General features: G+C 40.3%; 1 protein-coding gene across 2 annotated transcripts in view; it reads left to right on the top strand.

The window, feature by feature from the left end:
* EFHC1 (EF-hand domain containing 1) overlaps nt 1–15,990 on the top strand; it is a 59,770-nt gene extending 43,780 nt beyond the window's left edge. Inside the window, exons 8-10 of one of the 2 annotated variants that reach the window (XM_036916391.2) lie at nt 92–239; nt 14,137–14,347; nt 15,727–15,990. In XM_036916391.2, the coding sequence (XP_036772286.1) occupies nt 92–239; nt 14,137–14,347; nt 15,727–15,798 (431 nt within the window). In that variant the 3' untranslated portion in view covers nt 15,799–15,990. The remainder of the gene's footprint in view (nt 1–91; nt 240–14,136; nt 14,348–15,726) is intronic. The other variant, XM_036916390.2, reaches the window with a different exon arrangement.
* The last annotated feature ends 2,065 nt before the right edge of the window (nt 15,991–18,055 follow it).

Below are 18,055 nucleotides of genomic sequence, written 5' to 3'. Positions count from 1 at the left end.
GTGAATTCATCATTGGAGGATCAGTATTATTTTATTCCTGATCAAGTAATATAAACATAACCAAGAAAGTGCCTTTTTCCTGTCTCCCCAGTGTTTGGCCACCGCTTCATCATCCTTGATGCAGACGACTATGTTTTGAAGTACATGGAGAGCAATACTGCCCAGTTTTCACCAGAAGCACTCTTGTCAATTCAGAACCATATTCGTAAGCGAGAAACTCCTGCACCAGATTTGGAAAGGTACATTCACCCATCTAGGGTCCATTTTGGCTTTGGCACATATGAGATATTCAAGAAATGGTTCTTGATGAAATGAATGAGTAATCACAGTTTAGATTTTCAGTTTTCCCTCACCAAATGGGAGTTTATCAGACATTCAAAGAAAGTTCCCTGGGTCCAGTATAATAACTAGTAACTTAGAACTTTTTCAACTTCATTTGTTTAGCAAATAATTATTGAATGTCTGGTATGTGTCAGATACTATCACTGGGCTTTTATCAGTAAATAAAATAGATAAGAACTTGCTACCCTCATGGAGTTAACCTTCTAAGCAGTGGGAGATAGCCAATAAGTACAAGCAAGTAAATAATACTGTATATTGGGTGATGAGTGCTATGGAAAAGTGGAACAAAATAAGGGTGATAGGGTTTCTGGAGGGTGGTGGATTGCAGCTGATCGGGGGAGGTGGTCACACCTTGAGAATGTGACACTGCGCAAACACTTGAGTGTAAAGGAGTGAGTGTATGGCTATCCGGAGGAAGAGCTGTTCAGGAAGAGGGAATGGTGTGTGCTTAGACCCTAAGTAGTATCATACCTGGAGTGCTGAAGTAACACTGGCAAGGAGTAGGCCAGTGAGAGTGGCTGGGGTGGAGTGAGTGAGAGGAAGAGGTGTAGAAGATACAGTTGGAAAACCAACAAGGGGCTGGATTGTGTAGGACCTTCTAGGTCTTTGGAAAGATGTTGCTTTCCTTTGAGTGAAATGGAGAGCCATTATGGTGATTCTGAGTGGAGGGTGGCAAGATTTAACATATGTTTTTTATTTTCTTTCTTTCTTTATTTTAATTAAGATATCTTTGGTATACAATCTTATGAAGATTTCACATGAGCCACATTGTGGTTTCCACATTCACCCACATTATCAAGTCCCCCCCCCCGCCCCATTACAGTCACTGTCCATCAGCATAGTAAGATGCTATTGAGTCATTACTTGTCTTCTTCATGCTATACTGCCTTCCCTGTGACCTACCTATATTGTGAGTACTAATTATAATGCCCCTTAAGATTTGACATATGTTTTAAAATAACTACCTTGTCTGTTGTATTGAGAATAAATTGGGAGGAAGATTGGTTGAGAGAATATTGCTGTAATTTGGGCAAAAGAACATGGTGCATGGACCAGGATAGATCAGTGAATGTGGGAGAAGTGCTCTGATTTTGGATATATTTTGAAGGTAGAGTCAGTAGGACTTCAGACAGATTACATGGGGGATATGAGAGAAAATAACTGAGGTTGACTCCAAGATTTTTGGCCTGAGCAACTGGAAGGAAGTTGAATGGCAACTGAGATGGGGAAGATTTGCATTGTGGGTAGAAGAGGTTTTTTTGAGGGGGAGCTTTCAGTTTTGGATATACTAGGGTTAAGATATCTATCAGATATCCAGTAAATATCAAACAGGCTGTTGCATATATAAATCTGGAGTTCAGGTGAGAAGTCTGGGCTGGAGATGTAAACATGGGAGTAGTTGGCAGCATACAGATGACATTTTAAGCCATGGGGTTGGGTGGAACCTCCAAGGACTGAGCTCTGGGTTCCTCCAACAGTGAGAGCTGTGAAAAGAAGACTGCCAAGGACAACTAGAGAGACAGGAAGGAAACCCAGTGGGCGTGGGATCCTGGAAGTCAAATGAAGAAAGTACAGGCAGTCTTCCCTTTGCACAGCAGCAAGGGACTATAAAAATGACCTTGCCAAATAACCTTTAATAATCAATTGGAACATTTATTATTGTTCTATGACCTTAAAAAAATTTTGTCAAACATGAAAAACCGGTGGTTATAAATGTATAGAGAAATGAAAAAATAGTAAATGAATTTTCATTTCGTAAACTATAATTTATAATATTGGCAACATTGCAAATTAAAGTGTTTTATTTCTTTATAAAAAATTTATCAAGAGTAGTTTGAACAATGCTTGCCTTCTCGTTGTATAACATGACAGATAACACGATGCAGAGTGAACCTCTTTCTGTGCCTTGGCAAATTGTCATGTGTCTTTTCAACATCCAACATTTTATTATTTTTGCTTTCAATGTTGTAAAATATCTCCTAGAGTTCCTATAATAGCAGTGAAATATCTCTGAGAGTTCCTTTAATGTGAAGTGTTTTGCGAGTATCTAGGATATCTTTTAACTTTTCATGACAACCACTTTCCTCATTTATATCACAGGCTGGCTTTCCTCTGGCTGTTTATTGAGAGTCTCTTGAATGGTGGCAATGTCAGCAATCCCACAGTTAGCTACTGCTTTTATAACTCCATTGTGTTTGATTCAAAATTTAATGCTAGTGTTATCACTTTTTGTTCCTTTGCTTCACTTTCATCTGCTCTGGCCAATGCCCTCTTTCAATTATCCAATTCTGTAAAAGGGGTTTATCACTGAAAGACAAGGAGGCAACGTAGTTGTGACTTTGCTGTCTAGATGTGAACTGAAAAACAGGTGCGCAGTGGCCAATCACCAGCAGACTTTGAAAAAAATAATGTGATTGTCACTGATCATGATGTGAGTACATTATTTATGTAGTGATCAGTGGACTGACAACCTGACAGTAAATTTGTACTTTGTGCAATTCCTCTTTGTTAATAAACTGTGATAACTGAAATTTGAACCCTGCTATTGACCGTTGGATTTATTTAACTAAACAGTGGTAACTGAAATTTATGCATTTCGGAATCATGCAAAGGGAAAACCGCTTGTAGATCAAGGCAGATGGAATGATTCATTGAATCAGATGGGGATTTAGCCATGTGGGGGGGCCTTAATGAGGAGTCTTGTGGAATAGGATGGGAAGGGCAGGAAAACCTGGTAGAAGTGGATTTAAGAGAGAATGGGAGGAGAGGAATTTGAGACTACAAGTAAGGACAAGTCTTTTGAGGGAGTTTGGTTCAAAGGGGAACAGAAAAATGGGACAGTAGCCGGCAGATGAAATGGAGGTCAGAGAAGGTTTTTGTTTGTTTAGATAGAATAAATAATGGCATGTTTGTATGTAAATGGAAATGATTCTGCACAGAAGGAAACATTGATGAATATGTGAGAGAGGGGATATTTGTGGAGTAGATGAGAAAGGATGAGATTTAGTACACACGTGGAGGAACTGGCTTTAGATAGATGCACCGATCATTCGCCTCTGGCAGTTATTCGCAAACCTTTTGGTCTCAGGACACCTTTAATCTTGTAAAGAATATGGAAGATCTCAAAGAGTTTTTGTTTACTTGGTTTATATCTATTGATAGTTACCATGCTGGAAATGTATGGTTGTTTAAAAAAAACCAATAAACCCACTTCATGCAGATAACAGAATATTTATTTCTAAAAAACATCCTATATTTTCCAAACAAAAAGATTTAGTGAGGAGAGGGGCATTGTTTTGAATTTTTGAAAGTCTCATTAATGTCTGACTTTACCAATAGAAGACAGCTGGATTTTCATCTGCTTCTGTATTCAGACCACTGTATATCATTCATCATGCAACCTCTGGAAAGTTCTGTGCATTTATGAGAAAACCAGAGTAAAAAAAAGCAAGTAATAATGATTTAGTATTTTTATGAGAATAGTTTTGACCTCACAGATCCCCAAAAGAAACTCAGGAACATCTGAGGGTCCCGGGATTACCCTTTGAAACCATCTGTGGCGACTTCAGGAAGGCTGAGTGTGTGGGTACAGATGCTGGTAGGGTACACATGTGGATGAGGGGCCCTTCTAATTATGTTGGTGTATTTTTGCCATAGGAAGAATGAGGATGGGAGATGTTGGAGGTTTCAAGAGAAGAAAAGTTGTAAAATGCTCCATCCTGTTGGCTATATAAATCAATACAAAAACAAAATGAAAATAAATGCATAGGATTATTTTATCTACTGTTTAGAAAGAAAAAAACCGATTATAACTGATATTCACTATCAGTTGAAAAAATGCATCGTAATTCCAGAGATGTAAAAAAGGTGAAAAAATTTTGTCTCAGGACTAAAGAAACATGGCAGCTGTTGAGGAAAGTGGGAGGCACGTGGGCTGGAGAAGCAGAGTTTGGTGGGTGGGCAGCATCGAGGGGCAAGTTGAGATCCATGGTCATACATGTAATTCAAGCACTTCTTAAATGTGTTTTTTTCTGTAATTCTCCCATGTCTTTGAAAATACCAGAAGCACTGGAGAGCTTTCTGCTTTGGCATACTACCAGTAGAATCTTTTCTTTTCTTTTTTATTCTGATTTAGTAATGAGGAAAATATAGTGTTGTGGCACTTAGAATAAGATACCAATACAAATGAGAAATTCGGATTCTGGGTTAAGAGTCCCATCGCTGTGGAACTTGGTCCTTGCCTTACCTCTCTTCTCTTGCGATGGCTCAGAGATGAGGGACAGAAAGTGCTTGGAGGCATATGAACCCAAGTGTCACAACTCCCGTGTCTTCTGCCCTTCCTGTCTTCGGCTCCTGACTCCTTCCATATGGTAAAGAATGCAGCTCTAAGGACATAGAAATCCTTTTTTCGGACTGATCATTGCTAAGGATAATGAAAGGGGATCCCAAGTAGTTGTCAGGCCTGAGTACTTTCTATATTAAGTGTCAATTTGGATGGTGAAAATTTGGGGTTTGCCATTTTCTTTCTCTGAGACAGAAAATTAAAATAGTACACATGTCATTGAATACTGAATATTGACTTCATCTAAGTTCTTCTGGGGCTTGGAGACCTTCCTGAAATACGTGGGACTTAGATTTTTAGATGACAAGTGCTCATAAATCTGCCTTCTACATAAAATCTCCATATGTGAATAGCATAAACCCACACTTGTGTTTTGTATATGTTGTTATTGTTTTACTAGCATGCCCATTTGTGTTCTTCAACTTCGGGGGGACCCTCCTCCCCTGCTCAATGATTCTCCCAATCCTCTTTTTCGTTTCCAGCCATTTTTCCCAGATCGACATTCCCAATATTCTCATTCCCTTTTCCATTTTCTTTAAGCTCCAAGCTCTTCTTTATTTACTTTGCCATTGGTCTCAAATTTGAGATAAAATGATCCAATGGAAGCTTCTTCATATTTCCCACTCTTCACCTTGGAATATATCTGTACTATCACTCATTTTCTCTTTATCTTCTTATCAGGCAGAGATAAGTAGCTTCCATTTCCCCAAATGTTATTTTTCTGTTTTGTGTCTGTAACCACCTCCTTTCTGACTGCTCCAGAATCCAGTCTTCACAAATGGCTTCCTTGAAGGCCGTTAGGGAGCTCCAAATCTAATGGTCTCTTGTTATATATTTATTAATTCAACAGATACTTGAATGTATACCATGCACCAGGCCTAACAAATGCTTAGGCAAATGTGTGAGGGAGTAGGGAGCTCAAAGTCTAGGGGAAGAGTTGGTAAACCTTTCTGTAAAATGATTTATCACCACTCAACTCTGCCTTACAGGGTGAAAGCAGCCGCGGACACTGGGTCAATGAATGGGTGTGGCTGTATTCCAGTTAAACTTTATTTTTAGAAAGGCAGCAGGCTCACTGTGGCCTGTGGCCTGTAGTTTGCAAACCCCCTGGTCTAGTATTTAGGCCTTTTTGATATACATATAATAAAAATTACTTTTTACCACTCCCTGTTTTAAACCCTCTCTTTTGAGTTCTAGAAAGTCAGTCTCTGATGTTCCTTCCATGTCTCTGGAAGCCTACTTAGTATCTTCTCCCTACTTTGTCGACTATCCTGGTGATTCTCAAGGTCATGCCTTGGTCTTCTCGTTTGCTTTCTCTAAACTTTCTTAACAACCTTAGCTCATCGCATTGCAGTGTCTAAATGAATTGCTTTCCATCCTGACCCTTCTCCTGATTCTATTCTTAGAATCCTGTCTGCCTGTTAGACGTGTCTTCATTCCAGCTGAGCCACCAGCAACTTATACTTTGTACAACTAAAAATGAACCATTGTCATTTTCATCTTTTTTAGCACACTTACTTTTTTCTCCCTTCTTTCTCTTTATCTGCTTCATAAACTTGTGATAACAATGAGTTTTGATAACATTTGAAGCAACAGCATAGTGTCTGGCACACAGGAGGCAAACAATGAATGTTAATTCCTCTTTCTTAACCGCATCAGTGTACCATCTGCCTTGATTTGAAACCTTAGACATAACTTTCACCTCTTCTCTTTTGCCCCATATTCAGTAATCTGACAAGTTCTTGTATTTTTTTCTACAATATCTCTTGCCTCTGCCTTTGTTTTGCCCACCATTTCCTAAGTTAAAGCACCCAATTATTTTGGAGTTGCATTTGTCTGCACATAACAACAACAGCAACAAAAACAAATTTACATTAGCTTAACCCAGTGGAGTTTTATGTTTATCATGGAATACCATCTCTGGAGGTAAGCAGTCGGGGGCTGGTGGGGTCGCTTTTTTGTGCCTGCAGAGACTGGACTTTTGTTCTCTCTCTCTTCTCAGACATCCTTACCAAGTAGGTTTGTCCTCATGCTTTCACCCTGGCCAGAAAGTGAATGTTCTATCTCCAGGATTGCATTTATATTCCAGGTAGGAGGAAGGGAAGGGACAAAGGGTAAAAGATTGAAAAGCCAATCTTACCACGTCTTTCCTGGTTTTAAAGGGCTTATCCAGGAGCTCCACCTAGCAGCTTCTGCTTACCTCTTTTTCTGGGCTGTATCACATGGTCACTCCTAATGGCTGCTTCAAACAAAATAAGGCCTCTGTTAGGAGAAAGGAGAGGATGAATATTGGGTGGGTAACCACCAGTGTCTGCCATTTTCTCATTGCCACTTACCCAGGCTTCCCCAGTTCCTCCCATCTCCCCACCTCCACTCTTTTTTCCTTAATCCACTTCACATACTGTTACCAGGGCAGTCATCCTGGAACTTGGCTCCAAATTCCTCATACTACTACCCCTTGCCCCAGTTTTACTGAGATATAATTGACAAGTAAAATGGTATATATATAAAGTACACAATATAATGATTTGATATACATATACATTGTGAAATAACTACCACAATCAAGTTAAATAAACGTGGATACATTTAATTGTATGTGTGTGTATGTGTGTGTGTGTGTAACGGAAATGCTTAGGATCTACTCAGTTATTGAATTTCAAGAATACAGCATAGTATTAATTATAGTCACCATACTGTGCATTAAATCCCCAGAACTTTCTTGTCTCATAACTGAAAGTTTGTGCCCTTTAACCATCACTGCCCCTTTCACCCACTTCCCAGCCCCTGGCAACCATCCTTCTACTCTGTTTCTATGAGTTTGACTTTTTTTAGAATCCACATATAAGTGAGATCATACAGTATTTGTCTGTCTTTGTATGGGTTACTGGCTTCACTAAGCATAATGTCTCTAGGAGTGCAGATTTCTCTTTGAGATACTTATTTCATTTCATGTACTTGTTGGCCATCTCTGTCCTCTTTCAAAAAATGTCTATTCAAGTCTTTTGCCCATGTTTAAGTTGGATTGTTCATTATTTTGCTACTGAGTTGTATGAGTTCCTTATATATTTTAGATATTAACCTCTTATCAAGATACATGGTTTGTGCTATGGTCTGAATGTTTGTTTCCTTCCAGACATCATATATTGATATCCTGATGCTCCATGTGATGGTATTGTGAGGTGGGGCCTTTGGAAAGTGATTAGGTCATGAGGGCAGAGCCCTCATGAATGGGATTAGTGCCTTTATAATAGAGAACCCAGAGAGCTCACTAGCCCTCTTCCACCATGGGAGGATGTAGTAGAAAGTGCCACCTATGAACTAGGAAGAGAACTTTAACTAGCTACCAGAATCTGCGGCATCATGATCTTGAACTTCCAGCCTCCAAAACTGTGAGAAATAAATTTCTTTTGTTTTTTTCCCTTTGTTTTCTTCTAGGAGTTATAGTTTCAGGTCTTATGTTTAAGTCTTCAATCTACTTTGAATTAATTGTGAGTTATATAAAATAGGGATCCAATTTCATTCTTTTGCATGTGTATATCCAGTTTTCTCAACACCATTTATTGAATAAACTGTCTTTCCCCATTGTGTATTCTTGGTACCCTTGTCAAAGATTAGCTGACCATATATCACTGGGTTTATTTCTGGGCTCTGTATTCTGTTCTATTGGTTTGTGTGTCTGTTTTTAATGCCAGTACCATACAGTTTCGATTACTATAACGTGAACCATTGGAACTTTGATAGGGATTGCATTGAATCTGTAGATCAGTTTGGATAATATGGACATTTTAACAATATTAATTCTTCCAATCAAGAATAAAATATCTTTCCATTTGTTTGTGTCCTCTTTAATTTTTTTCATCAGTGAATGTCTTATAGTTTTCAGCATATAGGTCTTTCACCTTGGTTAAATTTGTTCCTAAGTATTTCATTTTTGATGCTATTGTAAATGGAATTGTTTTCTTAATTTCTCTTTCAGATAGTTCATACTATACATCTATAGTATATAGAAACACAACTGATTTTTATATATTGATTTTATATCCTGGAACTTCACTGAATTTGTTGACTATTTTAACAGTTGGTAGAATCTTTAGGGTTTTCTGTATATAAGATCATGTCATCTTCAAACAGACAATTTACTTCTTCCTTTCCTATTTTGATGCCTTTTATTTCTTTTTCTTGGCTAATTATTCTGGCTAGGTCTATGTTGAATAGAAATGGTAGGAGTGGGCATCCTTATCTTGCTCCTGATTTTAGAGCCTGAGCATCTTATCACATTTACTGATTTGTGTATGTTGAACCATCCTTGCATACCAAGGGTAAATCCCACACGATCATGGTGTTATGATCCTTTTAGCATGCTGTTGAATTCAGTTTGCTTTGAATTCAGTTTGCTAGTATTTTGTTCAGGATTTTTGTACCTATGTTCACCAGGGATATTAGCCTGTAATTTTATTTTCTTGTGGTGTTATTGTCTGACTTGGTATCAGGTCATCAGGGTAATGCTGGCCTTGTAATATGAATTTTGGAGTGTTCTTCCTCTTCAGTTTTTTGGAAGAGTTTGAGAAGGATTGGGATTAGTTCTTCTTTAAATGATTGGTAGAATTCACCAATGAAGCCATGTGGTCCTGGAATTTTCACTGTTGGGGTATTTGTGTTTACTAATTTGGTGTCTTTATTATTAATCTATTCAAATTTTCTATGTCTTCGTGATTCAGTCTTCAGAGGTTGTATTTTTCTATGAATTTATCCATTTCTTCAAGGTTATTCAATTTATTAATGTATAATTATTCATAGCAGTATGATATGATACTCTGTATTTATGTGGCATCAATTGTAATGTCTCCTCTTTCATTTCTGATTTTAAGGGTTTTTATCTTATTAATCTAACTAAAAGTTCATCAATTTTGTTTATCTCATCAAAAAATTAGCTCTTAGTTTTATTGATCTTTTCTGTCATTTTTCTGATCTCTAATTTATTTCTGCTGATTTTGTTATTTCCTTCCTTCTGCTAAATTTGGGCTTAGTTTTTTCTTCTTTTTATAGTTTCTTAAGGTGTAAAATTGGGTTGTTTACTTGAGATCTTTGTTTTTTCCTAATTAGGCATTTATCACCATAAATTTCCCTTAATAGAACTGTTCTTCTGCATCCCACAAGTTTTGGCATGTTGTATTTCCATTTTCATTTGTTTCAAGATCTTTTAAATCTCCCTTTGATCTTTGATTTCTTCACCATACTACTTTCAAGAGGTTACCATCACTTAAAACAAAATGAAAGTTCTTTGTCTGGCATCCAAGAATCTCAATAGCATGGATCCAAATGATCATCTAATTTAGAGTTCCAGCTTACCTTTCCACACACACTCTGTACTTCAGACAAACAGATTTATTATATGAACCTCAAACATTCCTTTCTTCATGCCTTTTCCCAGCTATTCCCATTGTCTCTATTTCTTTTATTTCATTCTTCTGGTCCAAGTCTCACATCCTTCAAGGCCTAGGTCAGATGCCACCTCCTAGTTCAGCCCTTCCTGATCCTCTCATCCTGTTTACCTGTCTTAAATGGTAATGGTCATGTTTTCCCTTCTGTTAGTGATTTTGAAGTCTCTGGTTAACTGTCATTCTGGAGAACAGGGATACTTACTAAAGACAGATTTCTTGTTATACTCAACATTGTATTCTAAAACTAGCATTGAGACATACATCTCAATAGTTGTTATATGAGTGAATGAATATTTTTACCAGGACTGACAGTAGAACTTTCTTAAAAGCTAGCATTTGTGTGTGTCTGCTATATCAGGTACTAAGTGCTTTACATGCAGTAATTCATTTAATTCTTATAATAATTTTTATGAGGTGACTTCCCTTAAAATCTCTCATATATAATATAAGGAAACTGAGGCACAGAACAGTTAAGTAATCAACTCAAGATCATGCAACCTGTAAGTGGCAAAGCTGAGTAAAAAGCTCATACTCTTTACTGTGATTTGTCCTACAATAAATTCCTGCCTCTCTGAAGAAAAGCACCAAGAAATCAGTGATGTTCTTACTTAGCTTCCTGACTACTTGAAGCTCTAGACAAGGGACTTCCTGTCCTGGGAGTGGGTTTATTTTTACCGGGGCCAAGAGGTTGGTATCATAGAGTGACCCACTGCAAAACAAAACAATACCCATAAGAAAGAGTGAACAAGATTACAGACTATTTGCCTTTTAAGAAAATACATGAATTCCATTTAGTTCTTGCTAAGTAGAAGGCTTTGGCAGGTTGCTCATAGCAAAATAGTATAAGAGCAGACTGAAAAACCATGACGTCTCTCTTACCTATGGGAGATTAATCACCCTATAAAACTCATGTTTGCTTTTATGGAAAGTAAAGGGGGGAATTGGAGGGCTTGGCACAGAGTCTGCACTTAGCACATTGGGAACCCTGCCATCTCTCAGCTGGCAGTCCCTGTTGAGGATAAGCAGTCGGCCCCTATGTTCCCTTGTTAACTTGTGGAATAAACCTTACTTTGGGTCTTGCAGCTCCTACAGAATGTACCCTGGCTTTAGCAACCTCAATAAAGTAGAGGCTGCAACTTTAACTAGCTCTGTTGTGCTGGTTAAACAGTACCACCTGTTGTGAGTTCTGTTTGAATACCCTTTACTCAAAGTCAGCGGATGTCATGGGCATTTCCCCTATTGTATGAAGCAGTATGAGTATCTGGCTTCTTCAGGAAAGGGGGAGTAATTTTCTCTTTACAAAATGATTGGATGGTCACATTTTAAATTATGTGCTCCGTGGCTCTAACTCCTGGAAAGATATCAAAGATTGAGCTTGATTGGTTTCTGCCACTAAAATATTTCCCTGGCAGTCATTCTTAATTTAGTATATATGATTGACGATAACCATTTTGCTTCTATAAGTAAATAATGACAGCATTTGGGTACTGGAGATTTTTATTATAATTTTTATTATTTTTGTCTTACCCAAAAATAACACATGCCTAGAAAAAAACATATCAGGGAGTAAAAATTTAAGAAATACAAATAGAAATAAGCAGAAATAGTTCTCAAAATGCCATGACCCAGAGAAGATTACTTCAAATATTTTGTTTTAATATATACATAACGGAATAATTCTATTAATACTATTTTACCAGCTTTTTCACTTGATAGTATATCATGAGCATTTCGGTTACCATGGAATATCTTAGGAAGCATTGATAATTTTTTAGTAGGTACTATAATTATTTGGGTTTTATAGACACATATGAAGGAGCAATGAAAAGTTTTGCTCCCACCCCATCTTCCATCTACCTACTTGTTACCCTCTATTCTCTATAGGTAACTACCACTTTTATTGGTTTTCTTTGCACAACGTAAGTAAATTTAAATATATATTCATATTCCCCAACTTTTACACAAAGGTAGCATTCTATGCACACTATTGCAGTCCATTTTCTCATTAACAATATATCTTTATTGTGTTTCTGCAACCTTGTCAATGCTGCATTATTACTACATTGTCTGCTTGTAGTGTATATTATTAACCAGCTCCTGATTGTAACTCTGGGGGAAAATTTTTCTCCCAGCCTGGGGCAAATTACCTTTGAAACTGAAATCAGTCAAAGGGAGAAATAAAGTGGGAGAAACCCGTTTATTGCCTACAAGCAGTCATCCACGTCTGCTCACCCATGTCTCACCACCTGGCTGCGAAAAGGGAAACTTCTCTGATGCAGGTATCCCCCCACCCTTGTAATCACCTATTGATATGGAGACAGACTACTTCTCTTCACCCTTGGAAACACCTATTAATATGGAGATGCACAAGGCCAGGCAAGAGATTCTGGAAATATTGCAATTTTACCCACACTGATTTTTGGACATTTAGACTTTTATAGGTGTATCTTTGTAAACAACTCATGATTATTTCCTTAGATAAATTATTTGAAATCCTTTGATGGGCTTTTGCTTCATGTTCCCCAATTGTTCCTAAAAGGTTACACACACCACTTTATAGCTCCCCCAGTAAGAGACACCAGCAGGCAAAAAGGGAAATAAGTTAAAAGAGGCTATTTGGAATAGTGAACTTTTTGAATATTATCTTCAAGAAAAAGTAGGAATGAAAAAGCAGTGATGGATTGGCATTGTGCATGTATGGAGGAGAGGGAGGGGTTCGGTGAGCAGTGGCTGGGCCTACTTGACAGAATACATGAGAAAGCAGGTGACATGTCAGTTCTGGCCTTGCTCCTGACATGAGATCCGGGATAAGTCACTAAGGACTTCAAGTCTGTTTTCTCATCAGAGGGAGAACTGCTAACTGAGTTCATCTGAGCCTGACTTTGCTCCAAAACAGATTTACAAAGATGAAACATGAGAGAAAGTCTTTTCCAGCTCTAAAATTCTTTATTTTTATAATTGTACCTTCATGTTCAGAGGAAATAAAAATCAGGCTTCTGTTTATCCTGGTTATGTTTTGAGGTGATAGACCTTCAACCTGATGTTCTGGGTTACTGATAATCTCTTCATTACAGTAAAGGCTAAGCCTAAACTTCTCGATCCACCACAGAGAGCAGTCTCTTAACTTCCATAGATAACCTTTCATGAAGTTTAGAGTGAATTGGAGACAGAACGTTAGAATTACAACAGATTTTTGACTCACTCTCTCTACATATAGATATAGATATAAACTCAGAGATGTAGCATAGATGATTGTCTTGCCAATGGGTTTCAGCCCCCGGCAAGTTCACTATGGATTCAATGTAACCAAAGAAATGACAGTATAACATTCTTGGGGTGAAAGGGTTATACCCAACTTTATTTCCACAGTGGCAGGTCAATCACTAGAATCCTGTCCACTCAGAGCGAGTCTGCAGGCAGCAAGCCAGTCTCCGCCTCTGGGCCTCTCTGCCCTCATAGCCGTCCTAGTCTCTGTCCTCGGCACTGCCACCAGTCGAGCCTCTGCTCTGCTCTCTTGCAGCCGTGCCACCGTGTCGCCCAGAGCACTGGGCAGGGCTCTTTTTATAGAGTCAGTAGCCACATATTGCCCACACATGTGTAGTGAGCTAGCCAACCAGGGCCCGGCGAGAATCCTGGCCACAGGAACCTTCACTTTATCCACAGTGATGTAGCTCTGCAACAGCATTAAGAAACAATCATGTGACTCCCACAAATGCTGAAGTTGGGATGGTAGCAGTGGTAGATTTAGCTTTTTGTGTGCAGTGATTTAACAAAGAACAGCAAGGGAGGCTGAGTTTCAGTTCAAAAACCTCTAATCAGGCCTTCCTGATGTGGAGATCAGTCATCAGCCAGCCTGCAGGCAAGTGGTCAGCTGTTAGCTCAGCATCAAAGCTGTTTGTCACTAGAAGCTTCGCCAACTTCACCAAGTGAGAACTTTGGTCACTGAGATAAGATTGGTCAAGAACAAATACCAGACCATGTGCAGTCACTTCCTTCCTTTCTTTACAGCAAGCAAACTGAAGAGGATCCAGGCGTGCAAGAACTGGAAGCATTAATAGACACAATCCAGAAGCAACTGAAAGATCATCCATGCACAGACAACATTCGCGAAGCATTCCAAGTACATGACAAGGAAGCATCAGGATATGTGGACAAAGAGACATTCTTTAAAATCTGTGACTCTCTTAACCTCCCAGTTGATGATTCCTTGATTAAGGAGGTCAGTATGAGTTATGCTTGTGGGCTGACTGCAGAGGCTGTGCACCAGTCATTCTCTCCCAAAGGCAATTGCGTGTGTAGTTCATTTTGACTGGGAAGATTCAGGATGTTCCAATCAGACCTATTTGGCCCTGACTGTGGGCCCTTGATTCTTGCCTGGGGTTCTTTTCTAAGTGCTGTCGCAGGGCATCTCTCTAAAAGGGAGTGGGGCTAGAGAGCAGAGTGGCTGGGAAGCCGTGTCAGGGCTAAAGGAGAGCAGCAAAAGTGAGCCTGAGGGGGCAGCTGCCACGGGGACTCCAAGGCCACTGGACTGAGCAAGACAACGGGCAGCCTCTGACACCCTTCACAGCAGACACTTGCATGAGCCCATCAGTGTGGCTGGCATTGCTGTCCAGCGGCAGTGGCATCTGTCAGTAAGGGGTCCCATGGCCAACCTGCTAATGGAGGGAGGACAAGGACATTCTCCTCAAATTTTCATTAGTGAGGTGAGGAGGGCATTGATGCCGTTTTTTCATTCTAAATCCCTTTAGCCAGTGTTCCCTTGAAACTCAGAAGAAAATTTCTCCCACAACTGCCAATGACTGTGGCTTGTTATCACTGAGACATTCTCACTGATTAAGAATATTCAAGTGCTGTAGACCTTCTAAAGATCTTTTCACCAAAAGAAATGTTCTGAAGTTAAGATTCAGGTCGAAAGGCTTTTGTGTAGGACAAGCGTGACTCGGTCAGAGATGACGATTTTGCACACACAGAAACATTAGCAGGTGATAGGGCAGGGATGCAGATAGGAGAATATTTGCTCATGTGGGCTAAACACCCATTCAGTTTCCCAAGTCTGACTGACAGCATGCCCAGACTTTGACTTATATATCATCTATACTACCTGTGTGGCCTGGCATGGGAGAGAGAAATTGTAGACAGAGGGAAGTGGGACAGGGAAGGTGTGGTGGGATGGATTTGCAATGCCTCATGTAGGAAAGCATGGCAAATCAGTCTACTATACTCACAGTTGAGTTTCAGGGAACATGGTTTGAGCAGTGACACTACTAGATTCTCTACTGGGCTATGTCTTACTGTGCACAGACTGAATGGACAAAGCCTTGTATTAAAATATAAAAACTAAAGTGATTTGGAAATGACAATGGTCTTAAAAATACAAATGTTAGTCCAGAAATCGTAGGTCATTTACTCCCATCTAAGCTTCAATTTCATTAACTGTGAAATGGGGATAATGTTTGAGTGACCTGCTAAGTTCACAGAATCCTTTCAGAATCAGTTGAGGATACCGGAGCCCTGAATCGGTTAACACTAGTGCCTCAGCTGTGTCACGGAAGGCGGCCCTGCGTGTCCATCTCACCTGCGCTTTGCTTTCTCCCACAGCTGATCAGGATGTGCTCTCATGGAGAAGACACGATCGACTACTATAACTTCATCCGTGCATTCTCAAACTGATCTAGCTGATGAGAGAATGCAGTACAATTTTTTGAGGTTGGACCTACACTTTGAAACATCTTGTACTCTTTGCAAAGGCATTTCCTGAGCTCTTGAAATTACTTTTTTGTGTGGCTCTCATTTTTCCTACTAAAGTCTAAATTAAATTAGATCTTGTAGGAGCTAAGATTGGTGCCTTACTTTGGGAAATAGGAGTAGGGGTGTTGTAATGGTTAATTTTGTGTCAAGTTGACTGGGCCATGGGGTGCCCAGATATTTGGTCAAACATTATTCTGGGTGTGGGTGTGTGTGTATGTGAAGGTGTTTCTGGATGAGATAAACATCTGAATTTATAGACTCAAGAAAACAGATTGCCCTTCCCAATGTTCGTGGGCTGTATCCAAACCGTTAATGACCTGAATAGAACAAAAAATCTGACCCTTCCCCAAGTAAGAGAGAATTCCTCCCACCTTCAAACGGCAACATCAGCTTTTTCCTACCTTTGGACCCCTGTTCAGCAAGTCTTTCATGGATCTGTACCCATTGGCAGCACGTGGAGATACTTGCAACTTTTGTTCCTAGTCGAAATGGAGATACTGGGAAAAGTCTCGTATCACATCCTCTTAGCTGCCCTTTGAGCTCCAGGTGCTCAGATCCCTTCTAGCCTCAGTTCTGACATCTTTTCTCCTTTTCATTTTCCTGCACCTTTTCCACTATAATGGAGACCAGGATTAAAATGTCAGCCTCGCTGTAATTGTTTGATATGTCTGAGAGACAGCTGTCTTGAATAAGGTCGGCACCATTCACATATATGCCTTAAGCTTGTTGTCCACGCCTCACCTTCCAAGTGTGCCCAGTATGGAGAGGCTGAGATCTGCTCGTGCCATCACAAGGTACAGAAGCTCCTTCACAGAAGACCAGAGCCACAGGCCCTTTCTGTGGTGTCTGTACTCCCTGCTCACCTCTGCTGGCTTTTCCAGGGCAGCCAAGTCTAGGAGCCGCCAAAGTCTGAGCAAATTGTTTTTCCTACTGAAATCCTGAATGGCAGCACAGCCATTAGATGTCACTTACCCTACAGTCCCGCCTGGCATGCATCTGGAGTCCTGGCTCAGGTGATGCAACAGAATTGAGCATTAGCCTGCAGCAAGCGATACTGTGGGATGAAGAAATGACCGTCCTTTGCATGGGCCACCAGGGAGTAGAGGTGGAAAGAATTAGCGTCATCTTTTAGCCTTTGCCCTAGAGGCTCCTAGCAGCTGCAGCTCTCGGCTCTAACTGAACGATGTGTATAAGACAGTCTTGCCAGTGGGTTCAGCCCCAGACAAGTTCACTATGGATTCAATGAGACTGAAAAATGACAGTGGAACATTCTTGGGGTGAAAGGGTTTATATCCAACTTTATTCCCACGGTGGTAGGTCAGTCACTAGAATCCCGTCCACTCAGAGCAAGTCTGCATGCAGCAAGCCGGTCTCTGCCTCTAGGCCTCTCCGCCCTCCACAGCTGTCTCTGTCCTCAGCGCTGCCACCACTCCAGGCTCTGCTCTCCTGCAGCTGTGCAGCCCGGAGCCCTGGGCGGAGCTCTTTATATAGAGTCAATAATAACATTGCCCACACGTGTGCAGTGAGCCAGCTGACTAGGGCCAGGTGAGAATCCTGGCCATAGGAACCCTCACTTTCTCCACAGATGGTTTGCAGTGGCTTATGGATTCAGGGTTAGTAAAATCTGCCTGTAAATTAGCCACTACTCACAGGGACCTTGAAAACAGTATCTAATTAGGGTGTGTCAAACCCCTATCTATGGGCTTTGAGGGTATTTGAGACCAATAGGTAGAGAAAACCTCTCAATGTTTCAGAGAATCAAGGCTCAGTTGGGTGAGGGGCTCCTGAATGACCTGCTGGCATCATGAGTATGAGTGTGTTCATTAAAAAAACACTAATTTATTGGGTACTTTATTTGTACCATGAACTTAACATTCACTATCCCTAAATGTCCTCACCACCACTCCCTGCAAAGAGTGAGCAAGCAAACACCCCAAACCTGTAGAACAGAGGAGCAAATGGGCTCACAAGGTGCTGGAGGTCACCTAGTTTCCCGGGGCCAAGCAGGACTGGGACCCAAGTCTGCACCGGGCTGGCCCTCATTCGTGCCCTCACCTCCTCCTCAGGGAAGCATCTCCTGCTTGCTGCTCACTCCCCGCGGGTGTCCTTGGCTGTCACCTGTGGCTGCGCCCCTCCACGCTCTCCAGAGACGGTCCCAGAAGGCACAGCAGACAGCTGC

Source organism: Manis pentadactyla, chromosome 16, assembly GCF_030020395.1.
Source record: "Manis pentadactyla isolate mManPen7 chromosome 16, mManPen7.hap1, whole genome shotgun sequence".
Taxonomy (NCBI): Eukaryota; Metazoa; Chordata; class Mammalia; order Pholidota; family Manidae; genus Manis; species Manis pentadactyla.
The sequence above is the reverse complement of the archived record's forward strand: the minus strand, read 5'-3'. Positions and strand labels throughout refer to the sequence as shown.